The following is a 13,110-nucleotide window of genomic DNA, read 5'->3' on the forward strand; positions in this document are numbered from 1 at the left end:
GGCCTTTCAGGTTATGTCGATATAGGACTCTTTTTACTGTGGATATAGATACTTTTGTACCTGTTTCCTCCAGTATCTTCACAAGTTCCTTTGCTGTTGTTCTGGGATTGATTTGCACACCAAAGTACGTTCATCTCTAGGAGACAGCGTCTCCTTCCTGAGCGGTATGACGGCTCCGTGGTCCCATTGTGTTTATACTTGCGTACTATTGTTTGTACAGATGAACATGGTACCTTCAGGCGTTTGGAAATTGCTCCCAAGGATGAACCAGACTTGTGGAGGTCTACAAGTTTCTTCCTGAGGTCTTGGATGATTTCTTTAGATTTTCCCATGATCTCAAGCAAAGAGGCACTGAGTTTGAAGGTAGGCCTTGAAATACATCCACAGGTACACATCCAATTGACAAAAATTATGTAAATTAGCCTATCAGAAGTTTCTAAAGCCATGACATAATTTTCTGGAATTTTCCAAGCTGTTTAAAGGCACAGTCAACCTAGTGTATGTAGACTTCTGACCCACTGGAATTGTGATACAATGAATTATAAGTGAAATAATCTGTCTGTAAACAATTGTTGGAAAAATTACTTGTGTCATGCACAAAGTAGATGTCCTAACCGACCTGCCAAAACTATAGTTTGTTAACAAGAAATTTGTGGAGTTGTTGAAAAACAAGTTTTAATGACTCCAACCTAAGTGTATGTAAACTTCTGATTTCAACTGTATATGGGAACTCCTTCAAGACTGTTGGAAAAGCGTTCCTCATGAAGCTGGTTGAGAGAATGACAAGAGTGTGCAAAGTTGTCATCAAGGCAAAGGGTGGCTACTTTGAAGGATCTCAAATTTAAAATATATTTTGATTTGTTTCACACTTTTTTGGTTACTACATGATTCCATATGTGTTATTTCATAGTTTTGATGTCTTCACTATTATTCTACAATGTAGAACATAGTAAAAATACAGAAAAGCCCTTGAATGTGTGTCCAAACCTTTGACATTTATTTATTGTTATCGAGCAAATTGGGTCAAGAATTCAATTGATCACAATATGACTTTTTTTCCAGCTCTAGTACACAAACACACACAAGTTAAAACATCTACAATGAGCCCATTGACACATACGGAGGCTCGAGCGTATCTTCCCTTCTCAGTGCAAAATTACTGTCAGTGAATTCAATAGCGAAGGTGCATAAAGATGGCGGCCCCCATGTACTTACCACAAACGCCTAATTTGCTAAGTTTGCTGTATTGTACAATGCTGTCCATTACTCTTTTTTTGTATTGGCATTAGCACAGTATACATGATCCCAATTTTAGCTCCAAGATGGCGGAAATTAAAAAAAACAAAAAGTAGATTGTGCTGATTTACACATTGAACCATGTTGCGCGCCGCAGGTTAAAAAGTCTGTGGATAGTGCAAGAACAATGGCGTCATATCTGAATTCCTCTATCTTTATGCACCTTAGCCATTACAGACAGCCTCCAGATAGGCAGACTGAAGGGAGATATGAATACATGTCTGTCCTGATCAGGTTAACTCCTTCCAGCTGCCCCATACTCTGTTCTGCTATGCCAGCAACTTCTCTAATACCAACTAATCAGGGGGGAGAATGCTATTACTGTAGAGCACTGTTAGGAGTATTCATTGGACCATTTGGCTGTTTATTACTTTGTATAATGTATTGATTGTGCTGATTCTACAGTGGAACTGTGTCTGCTCAGGTAACAGAGTCTCATCTCTCCTCTTCTATTTTCCGTCCTCAGGGAAGAAGAACTCAATCCTAATGCACAAGGTTCAGCATGACCTCAACTCGGGTGTCTTCAACAACCGAGAGAATGAAATTATCCAAGAGATTGTGAAATATGACCGTGAGATGGTGCAGCAGGTGGACATGCAGAGGCCTCGTGCCATGTCCATGTCCAACCCCCCCACGCACGGGGGCATCTTCGCTCCTCCAGCCCCACCTCAGAGCTCAGCCATCGCCACCCTCCAGCAGGCTGTGGCTATGAGCTTCTGTCCCCCCATGGCAGGCCCTCTGATAGGGGCCGGGGCCCTGCAGTCACCCCGGATGGTACGGAGGTTCCAGGTGATGCAAAGCATGTCAGCCTCCCCTCCTCCCCAGACTGAGCAGACCATGCAGCCCCAGCTACACGGCGGTGGTGCCTTCGCCTCCGCCCTCTCCAGCCCCCCCATCCAGAGCCCCCTAGCTGCTGGGGGACGGACATTCCAGTACGGCCCCTCTTCTGGCTCCCAGCTCTCCCTGGTCCAGCAGATCGTGCCCAGCCCCCCACACCGGCCCAACACCCATAACAGCACCCGCTCTCTGCACATGGGCAGTCTGAGTCAGGACGCCAGGGCACTGTCTGCCTCTCAGCCCTCTCTGCCCCAGGGAGGGGCTCAACCCGTGGCCCCGAGCCCACCACAGTCCAACCGTGTTTCCTCAACCTCCATTGGGCCACCTCAGACCCCCCCGGGCTCTGTGGGGCTCAGGAGCGCTGTGACACATAGGATGGTGCTGCCCCACCAGATGTCTGTGGGGGCGTTTCCTCTAGCCTCCCTCCCGGGGACTCTGACATCGCTGGGGACAGGCATGGGTGCGGGTATGGGAGTGGGCATGGGAGCAGGCTTGGCGCCAGCCCTGCCGGACTCAGGTTTACCCAAAAAGGACTCCAAAGCCAGCCACCCTGAGACAGACCATGTCAGATCGAGGCTATCTTCCAATTTGTGACCATTATTAGATTTCTGCAGAGCCAGGGGTTTTTGGTTGTGGGAACTGTGGAAGGTTTCGTCCTTCTACCCAATAATCTCCCCTCTCCCTGTCACGTGGTTCTGAATATGACTATAAGAATGTATGCTGTGGGACCTTGGAGAGGGAGCGGGAGACCGTAGCTGAAAGACAATGTATGACTAACAATATAGTTATTATCAGAGGTGGGATGTTTCTACTCCACCCACAGACATAGATAGTAGATACCGGCCGTACGTGGTAGTAGCACCTTCTCCCCACATCTCTCCTTTATTTACTCTCTTTACTGTAACCATATTCAACATAAATAGCACGCATCTCTCACCCATTATCTATATAGTCGAACAATACAAACTGGCAGGGACAAGAAGAAAATCAGGAACCTGCTTCAGATGACAACGATGACAACAACGCTTTGCAGAAGTTGTTCTGGGATTTCCTCTTTTCTCTACGGACTGGTTTTAACAAAAGTTCTACTCATGTCACTGTAATATTGTTTCAGAAAACAAGAAAATGTTTTTTTTTAGACCATGTCTTAAATTATTGCATTTTTTTTTTTTTTACAGGTTGGGCTTAAACAAAATGTTGCATTGTATTAATGGGATGAATAATATATTTCTGAAAAAAAACGAGTGGATAGATCATTTCACTGCCTTGATTTCAACATTTTACGCCATATCCTTTGTGTGTGTGTGTGTGTGTGTGTCTCTCTCTCCATAAGGAATTCATATCTATAAAATATATCTTCCCCCTTTCTCAAATTGTATTTGCAGATGACAGTGTAGGTATAATTTCAGTATTTTTCTTGGAGTCTACAGCCTACATTTCATTCTGTCTTGGCCAGAATACAGCTAGGGTGCAAGTGATATACATTACCTGACCAAAAGTATGTGGACACATACTCGTCGACCACATCTCATTAGAAAATCATGGGCATTAATATGGAGTTGGTCCCCCCTTTGCTGCTATAACAACCTCCACTCTCCTGGCTCGCAGTCGGCGTTCCAATTCATCCCAAAGGTGTTCGATGGGGTTGAGGTCAGGGCGTTTCAACTGCTCCAGTATCCAATGGCAGCGAGCTTTAAACCACTCCAGCCTGCGCTTGGCATTGTGCATGGTGATCTTAGGTTTGTGTGCGGCTGCTCGGCTATTGAAATCCATTTCCTGAATCTCCTGATGAACAATTATTGTGCTGACTTTGCTTCCAGAAGCAGTTTGGAACTCGGCAGTGACTGTTGCAACCGTGGACAGACAATTTTTACGCTCTAGGCAGTCCCATTCTGTGAGCTTGTGTGGCCTACCACTTTGGGCTGAGCTGTTGTTGCTCCTAGACATTTCCACTTCACAATAACAGCACTTACAGTTGACTGGGGCAGCTCTAGCAGGGCAGACATTTGACGAACTGACTTGCTGGAAAGGTGGCATCCTATGACGGTGCCACGTTGAAAGCTCTTCGGTAAGGCCATTCTACTGCCAACGTTTGTCGATGGAGATTGCATGGCTGTGTGCTCAATTTTATACACCTGTCAGCAACGGGTGTGGCTTAAATATCCAAAACCACTCATTTGATGGGGTGTCCACATACTTTTGTGTATATAGTGTTTAAACCAAGTCATCCATCCCCATTGAACGATGCATATGCATGTTGATTTGGTTATGAATCACATGAATATATCAACATACTGTATCTCATTCAACCCTGATGGAAATGCGTATCAGGTTTTTTGCATAGCTGAAGTTTAGTATAGACAGATCATAGTTTTATATTTTTAAACATATCCAAGATAATAGTCTGACTGATGTTCTGAAGGCACTGTGCAGTGTAATTGATTACGCTAATATGTATTCTTATACTGTACAGAGACTGATGCACGCTGGTCAGATCCACACATTACACCATTTAATGAATACGTTGAACTTTTCATCTCATCTGCATTGTCCCATCCATTACAATACTTTTTTAAAGATTTTTTAGACTTTTTAGATTATTTAAAACAAATCCATTTTCTTTTTCCTTTCCTCTCTAATTCTAACAGTAATATTGCATCAAATTGAGGTAGATTTTGTGTGCATAAATTACATAATGCTTCTGGAATGCTGAAATCTAAATGACTCCCATTCTATTCTAATCTGCAGCAAGGACAGAGCAGACATTTTGGAGGGTGCATTTCAATGATGTGTCTCCTACCATAAGTAATGCCACTGAATGTGTGTACCGGCCTCCACTGATTAGTGTCCAAAAGTATTAGTGGAAGAGGCTTTCCAAGCGCTGATATCCAATTCATCTGCTGCTCAATAACCCTCCCCACCACCACCATTACTATGTAATGAGAGAGAAGATTGGATCCCCTCAGGCCCCATTTATTTTGGACTGTTATTACTTTCCATTGTGTTTCATCATAAGTTTTACTGTATCATCCACCTTGTCGGTGGCGCCAAGGTTGTGGGTTTGGAAGGGATTTGTTGCTGGAAATTATGCCCAATGAAACTTCTTTGGGAACTTTCATGTGTTTGAAGGTGGTTTTAATGGCCGAATTCCTTTTAGATTGCTGAGCAGGTTTTGAGACTATTTGTCTAGCAATAAATTAGGACATTTAACAAACATGTAATAAATACCATACAATACAGTGTAGATGAAAAGCCAAAATTGTAATAAAATGTCAATGTTTTTGAATTGCTTAAGATTTGTTTATGGGAAGCGTTTGGAAGTTCTTATATCTACTGTACATGACACACTTAAGATGGTAAATGGTGGGAATATTTCATGCAGTCCATATACACTGAATAAAAATATAAACGCAACATGTTAAGTGTTGGTCCCATGTTTCATGAGCTGAAATAAAAGATCACAGAAATGTTCCATACGCACAAAAAGCTTATTTCTCTCAAATGTTGTGCACAAATTTATTTACATCCCTGTTAGTGAGCATTTCTCTTTTACCAAGATAATCCATCCACCTGACAGGTGTGGCATATCAAGAAGCTGATTAAACAGCAAGATCATTATATAGGTGGACCTTGTGCTGGGGACAATAAAAGGCCACTCTAAAATGTGAAGTTTTGTCACACAACACAATGCCACAGATGTCTCCATTTTTGAGGGAGTGTGCAATTAGCATATTGACTGCAGGAATGTCCACTGTTGCCAGAGAACTGAATGTTAATTTCTCTACCATAAGCCGCCTCCAACGTCGTTTTAGAGAATTTGGCAGTACGTCCAACCGGCCTCATAACCGCAGACCACGTGTATGGCGTCGTGTGGGAAAGCAGTTTGCTGATGTCAATATTCCTAGGCATGTGAAATCCATAGATTAGGGCCTAATTTATTCATTTCAATTGACTGATTTCCTTATATGAACTGTAACTCATTAAAATCTTAGAAATTGTTCCATGTTGCGTTTATACTGTATTTGTGTTTAGTTTACAATCCAATCTGAAGCATGTTCATTTTGTCAGGGTAGAATGACAGTTATCCTCTCCAATAGCTACATTTGTAGTCATGTGTTTAGCCTTTACCCAGAATTTTTCTTGGGATGTTTCCTGGCCAAATTGTGATTTAAACTGTAACTTGAATAAATATATGAAGCAATAACAAGCAGTATAAGAAAGAGTCCTTGATGTTTTGGTTTACATTTCCAGAAAGAGACTGAAATAACGTTTTAAACCCTTACATTAACTGTACGTACTGTATAGGTCATATTCTATAACAATTAGTACATGTTTTGTTCTATTCAGAGGAACTGAAACAAGGAAACGTGTGGTACTGGTTTATTCATCTCTATCCACAACAGGAACTCTAGGAACTCTAGAATTTGAATGAAGTGTTTATTTGCTCATTTGATTTTTCCAGTTCAATACAATTACATGAAATATCTATCAACACTATCTTCAGGGCATTGTTGTCTCTCAGCTCTGCAAACGTTCCTGACCACTTTTCCTGAAGTATCCTCAAACCAATTATCAATTTAGCCTTGAATCCTGACACTGGTGTAACCCTTTCTTCTCACACTGTCAGAGAAGAGCAATTTTTCTGTAAATAAATAATGCGCCTGAGCTTTTTACAGAAAAACACAGAACACCCCTGGGCCAAGTTAGGCATCTGCGTTTGTCACATTCCGCAGCATCTGTGTTTTCCAAATGCTTTATTAGCCCCCCATATTTCTTTCCCCCTGTCCAAATATAGTGTACTTTACAGAAACTGTTGCAGTTTTAGAAATGGCTTCAGCTCAGTGAGTTCATTTAGGGAGACACTGATGGCTGTTTTTTTTTTGTGTTGCCGGGCAGGTCATTGTGGAGACATAGCATGTAAAGCTGGGAGATAAATCAGACAGAACATGGATTAGAGAAGGGCGACAATTTAATACTAATCAACCTCGCAAATAAAATATTCAAATAGCTGTGATGGGGAGAGAGGTCATTTTGAAGTGGCCAGTCATGGTGGAGAGAGAGCGTTTGGGGTGACTGTTACGTGAGCTGACATTTCACAGGCTTTGTAGTCTACCAGAAAGCTTGGCCCAGTCGTCAAACTCACATTTTAGAGGAGTTATTAACTCATCAGACAGACATCCTGTCCTCTTCACATAGAAGAGACTGGGTCCAGAAATTCCACAAACATCGTAGTGCCTAATCCTAACTTGAGATTCAAACTTAAACTTTAACAAAAATCCCATTGACACTGCATGATGGGGGCCTCTGGAATAATCACTCCACCAAACTAAATTAATGATCAGTTAGTCCTTTCAGTTGAACTTTGTCTGACATGTTATATTTCAAGTGTTGCTGTGGTCGGACAAATACTTTTGACATTTGAACAAAATCCGTTTCTGTTGGTTTATTACCAATATCCTAAACTGTAAGCAATGAGATAGATGGTATATTCATGAATGTTATTCCCCCCCAAAAATGTGAATTCATATCCCTCCCTCTTCTGATCAGTTCACATTTTTAGCCATAGATGTGTATAATGTTCCTCATACTCATAACCTACACATCTTACTCTCATACAGTAGTTTCTGAAACAATACTCAGTATGGAACTAGCAGTTGGCTTTTCTGTTAGAGATGCTTTCCATCTCTATTGGCGGACACTGTTGTGACCGATGTGATGTGAGCACATGTACAGTATGCTGCACAATATGGTCTTTGTTTTTGTTCCTTTCTATGCTGACCCCATTTGACCTGTAATTTTTTAGCTGCGTCACAGACTATATGATTCAATTTGAGTGTGTCTTTGAGTGCGTGTGGACATTGAGATTGGAGGGAGGTGACTCCATACAAATGCTGCTTTGAGCACAAAGTGGCAGAGTCAGCTGTTATTGCCAAACATTGCTCCTAAACTACATTACTCAATTGACTTAACAGCTGATGGTCTCTTTTCAGAGCTGGTTGGAAACCCAGGCTCGCCATGAAGAAAAAATATATATACTTACAGCTAGTCAGAGCAACAGAAACAAAGGTACACATGCTAATCAGAATTGGGAGCTGGTTCTTTTAAAGAACAGTACATGTCTCATCTCTCTTGAAAAGGGATCCCCATAACACATGTACTGTATATACCTAGTGTCTAGCATACCTAGTTTCCACATACTACATCTAGTTAATTGTCTCTGTGGCTGTAAAACAAAAGGTCCCCAAATGCAAATTAATCCAGTTGTGATGTACAGTATATCTAACTGCAATACATGTAATAAGGAAAGCTAATAAATACCATTTGGATTACTAATGTTTGTTGTTTGCTGATCAGCTATTACATAATACACATTGCACTTCTAACAAATGTTAATAGGGATTATATTATCATTATATACATATATATATAATCATATATATCATTATATTATACATATCCTTATATCATTATATAATCAACTGGTGTTCCCCTGTTCGCTGCACTCAACCTTTTGATTGACTTTTCCATCACCTTTGAAATACACGATTTACTGTGCAATAAAGCATTCACTCATAAGGTTGCTTTTTCCTCCATTAGTGACACTTGCTGCATCAATATGACTAAGTGGTCATGACCCTTGACATTCATTGCCAATGTCTGTAATGATGGAACATCCTCTTGACTGTTCTTGATTAAATTGTAATTGTACACAGGGAAAAATTGACATTGTTGTCAATACATTACCTTATTGTTATTCTTCCAAGGTTAATTTGCTCAATGCAATGACGTCTCACACGGTGTGCACACGCACACACACAAGCACGCACACACACACACAAACACTGCTCCATCACTGAGCAGACAGTGACAATAGCTAGGTTCGCTGCATCAGTGATGAGGTGTGTGTGACAGTCAGTGAGCCACGCCACCCATTAGTGTGCATCAGAGCTCTAGGTCAGAGCAAGGACACCCCCCCAGCCACACTACTTTACCTCTCCGCCCCCCACCCCCTAACCCCCCCTGGGGCTGCCAGTGCCCAGCGCCCCCCTGCCGGCTCTGCTGAGAGGTGGGCACTCATCACGCCACAGGGCAGCAGATACGCAGCGATACTGGGGGAGCTTGGCAGATGACCCAAAGAGCTAGCTCAGTGAGTGAGTGTCCTGGCCAGCACATGGAGACATTTGGATCCCTTACAGCTTGAGCCATGCTAAAATTCCTCACACTAGGTTGCTTCAATAGCTAGGATACCCGCTACTGTGCACATTATGTACCAGGACATCAGATCATTAGTTAAGTGTTTGTAAATCCCTCAAATGTATACTACATCCTGTTGAAATCATGTATTAGAAACACTTTGGCTTAACAGCAAAGGCTGTAGTAAAACTATGTTCGGTTGCATTTCATCAAATACTTGTGTTGCTTTCATGTGCAAGCTTCAACTATCTATCTATCGAACTTACCTGAATTCACCTGCTATGGAGTGTAGCCATCGTTGCTTCAATGGTAGTTGTTCCAAGCGAGAGGAGGACTTATTTTATGACGCTGGACATCGTTTCTATTGCATGCAGGGCATTTTCCAGCATGTATTATAGATAAGCATCAGCCTTGGAATTATAGTTTCGGGGAGTTTTGCTGCGGTACCATGAGTAATGTTGGATTTCCATTTGTTTGCCGAGTCATTCATCACTTCAGTGACAGAGGTTTTAAGAGTGCACTCTATACCCAGGGTTTTGTTCTATTTCTGTATTGTGATTGTGTTGTGTGCCTAATCATTTTGTCTAATAATATATTAAAGTTAATTGCATTCCGTGTGTAGTTGAATTTTTATTGAGTTATGATTGCATGGGAGAACATCCTGAAAACAGTAATCTCTGTGACTCGGATGGATCAGCATGGGAATAATTGTGAAAAGGACATCTCAGTAAATTAACTTCTATGATAATGACTTGCTAGGGGAAAAACGAGAGGCTAGGGATATTACTAATAGATATTTAAAGTTTAGATGATTGTTTTCAGAATGTACTCCTTTGCAATAGAATAAATGTAGTATGAAAATACAACCACACACTGAATGCAATTTGACTTAAATGTATTAGCTAAAAGAATAATGATTAGGTAAACAAATGCAATACAATCAATTACAGTAGAAAAATCAAAAATTTAAGCCTGGTTATAGAGTGCACTCTTAAAACTCAGTCAATGACACTGTTTGACCTAGCAAGCTAATGTTGACTCACGTTGGAGCTCAATTAATGATTCAGCAATGAATGTGAACGCAATGTTACTCACGGTACCGCAGCAAACCCTTGAAACCAGCTGGCTGGAGTGTTACCGGACATATTCAATCTCTCCCTATCCCAGTCTGCTGTCCCCACTTGCTTCAAGATGTACACCATTGTTCCAGTACCCAAGAAAGCAAAGGTAACTGAACTAAATGACTATTGCCACATATCACTCACTTCTGTCATCATGAAGTGCTTTGATAGGCTAGTTAAGGATCATATCACCTCTACCTTACAGCCCCAATAGATCCACAGACGATGCAATCTTACATAGGAATAACTATGTAAGAATGCTGTTCATTGACTACAGCTCAGCATTCAACACCATAGTACCCTCCAAGCTCATCATTAAGCTCGGGGCCCTGAGTCTGAGCCCCGCTCTGTGCAACTGGGTCCTGGACTTCCTGACGGGCTGACCCCAGGTGGTGAAGGTAGGAAACAACACCTCCACTTCTCTGATCCTCAACACAGGGGCCCCACAAGGGTGCGTGCTCAGCCCCCTCCTGTACTCCCTGTTCACCCATGACTGTGTGGCCACACACGCCTCCAACTCAATCATCAAGTTTGCAGATGATACAACAGTAATAGGCCTGATTACCAACAATGACAAGACAGCCTACAGAGAGGTGAGGGCCCTGGGAGTGTCGTGCCAGGAAAATAACCTCTCACTCAATGTCGAAAAAAACAAAGGAGCTATTCGTATACTTCAGGAAACAGCGGAGGGAGCACACCCCTATCCACATCGACGGGACCGCAGTGGAGCAGGTGGAGAGCTTCAAGTTCCTCTGTGTACACATCACTGACGATCTGAAATGCTCCTCCCATACAGACAGTGTGGTGAAGAAGGCGCAACAGCGCCTCTTCAACCTCAGGAGGCTGAAGAAATTTGGCTTGGCACCTAAAACCCTCACAGACTTCACAGATGCACAACTGAGAGCTTCCTGCCGGGCTGTATCACTGCCTGGTACGGCAACAGCACCGCCCGCAACCACAGGGCTCTCTAGAGGGTGATGCGGTCTGCCCAGCGCATCATCGGGGGAAAACTACCTGCCCTCCAGGACACCTACAACACCCGATGTCACAGGAAGGCCAAAAAGATCATCAAGGACAACAACCACCCGAGCCACTGCCTGTTCACCCCGCTATCATCCAGAAGGCGAGGTCAGTACAGGTGCATCAAAACTGGGACCGAGAGACTGAAAAACAGCTTCTATCTTAAGGCCATCAGACTGTTAAATAGCCATCACTAGGATGCTTCCACCTGGTTACATAACCCTGCACCTTAGAGTCTGTTGCCCCATATACATAGACTTGAAATCACTGGCCACTTCAATAATGGAACACTAGCCATTTTAATAATGTTTACATATTTTTGCTTTACTCATCTCATTATGTATATACTGTATTCTATTCTACTGTGTTTAGTCTATGCCACTCCGACATTTATTTATTTATTTCACCTTTATTTAACCAGGTAGGCAAGTTGAGAACAAGTTCTCATTTACAATTGCGACCTGGCCAAGATAAAGCAAAGCAGTTCGACACATACAACAACACAGAGTTACACATGGAGTAAAACAAACATACAGTCAATAATACAGTAGAAAAATAAGTCTATATACAATGTGAGCAAATGAGGTGAGATAAGGGAGGTAAAGGCAAAAAAACGGCCATGGTGGCGAAGTAAATACAATATAGCAAGTAAAACACTAGAATGGTAGATTTGCAGTGGAAGAATGTGCAAAGTAGAGATCGAAATAATGGGGTGCAAAGGAGCAAAATAACTAAATACAGTAGGGGGAGAGGTTATATTAGGGGTTAAATTATAGATGGGCTATGTACATTGCTCATCCTAATATTTATCTATTCCTTAATTCAATTTTTTTACTTTTAGGTTCTGTGTATTGTGTGTATTGTTGTGAATTGTTAGGTATTACTGCACTATTGGAGCTAGAAACACAAGCGTTTCCCTACACCCACAATAACACCTGCTAAACACGTGTACGTGACAAATAAAATTTGATTGGATTTTGATTTGAAACAATAATTCCAAGACTGATGTCTATCTATAATCCAATTGCGGATAATGCCCTGTATGCAACAGAAGAGGCGACCAGAAGTCCTCAACTCATCTCAGAACAAAGCCTTCCTCAACAGCTCCCGATCCGACGAAGCCAGGCTAACTTCTTGAATTGATGACGGCTAAATAAATAATATTTAAGTAATAAATCCAAGATGGCGTAGCAGTCAGGAGTCTTGTCTTCGTCTTGTCGTGTCCCGTGTATATATATTTTTTCTTCGCATTTTCTTCGCATATATTTTTTAAATATTTTTTTTTACCTCAACTCCAAAATACTCTCCTGCAACCCGCCTCACCCAATGTGGTATGGATCTGCTATTTTCTTTACTTTTGAACCGGAACCCCCAACAGAAGCTAGCCAGCTAACTAGCTACTAGCTAGTAGTCAGCTAGCCACTGCTAGCGGTCATCAGCTAACCTTTAACCCGGACAACTCCTGCCAGTGTGCACAGCGCGATTCAACCTAGAGCATACCAGACTCTTTTTCCTCACATCTCCGGATTCCTACCGCAAGCTCTGAACCTTTTCACCTGGATCATTGCAGCTAGCTAGCTGCTATTCGAGTGGCTACTCCTGGCTAACGTCTCTGTCCCGAAGCAAGCATCAATTAGCCTGG

General features: G+C 42.2%; 1 protein-coding gene across 1 annotated transcript in view; it reads left to right on the top strand.

Annotated features, from left to right (window-relative positions):
- The window catches only part of LOC139541003 (potassium/sodium hyperpolarization-activated cyclic nucleotide-gated channel 2-like), a 76,217-nt gene extending 67,829 nt beyond the window's left edge, over positions 1–8,388 (top strand). Inside the window, exon 8 of the mRNA XM_071345147.1 lies at positions 1,763–8,388. Within this exon, the coding sequence (XP_071201248.1) occupies positions 1,763–2,727 (965 nt within the window). The 3' untranslated portion in view covers positions 2,728–8,388. The remainder of the gene's footprint in view (positions 1–1,762) is intronic.
- The last annotated feature ends 4,722 nt before the right edge of the window (positions 8,389–13,110 follow it).

Source organism: Salvelinus alpinus, chromosome 16 (assembly GCF_045679555.1).
Source record: "Salvelinus alpinus chromosome 16, SLU_Salpinus.1, whole genome shotgun sequence".
NCBI lineage: Eukaryota > Metazoa > Chordata > Actinopteri > Salmoniformes > Salmonidae > Salvelinus > Salvelinus alpinus.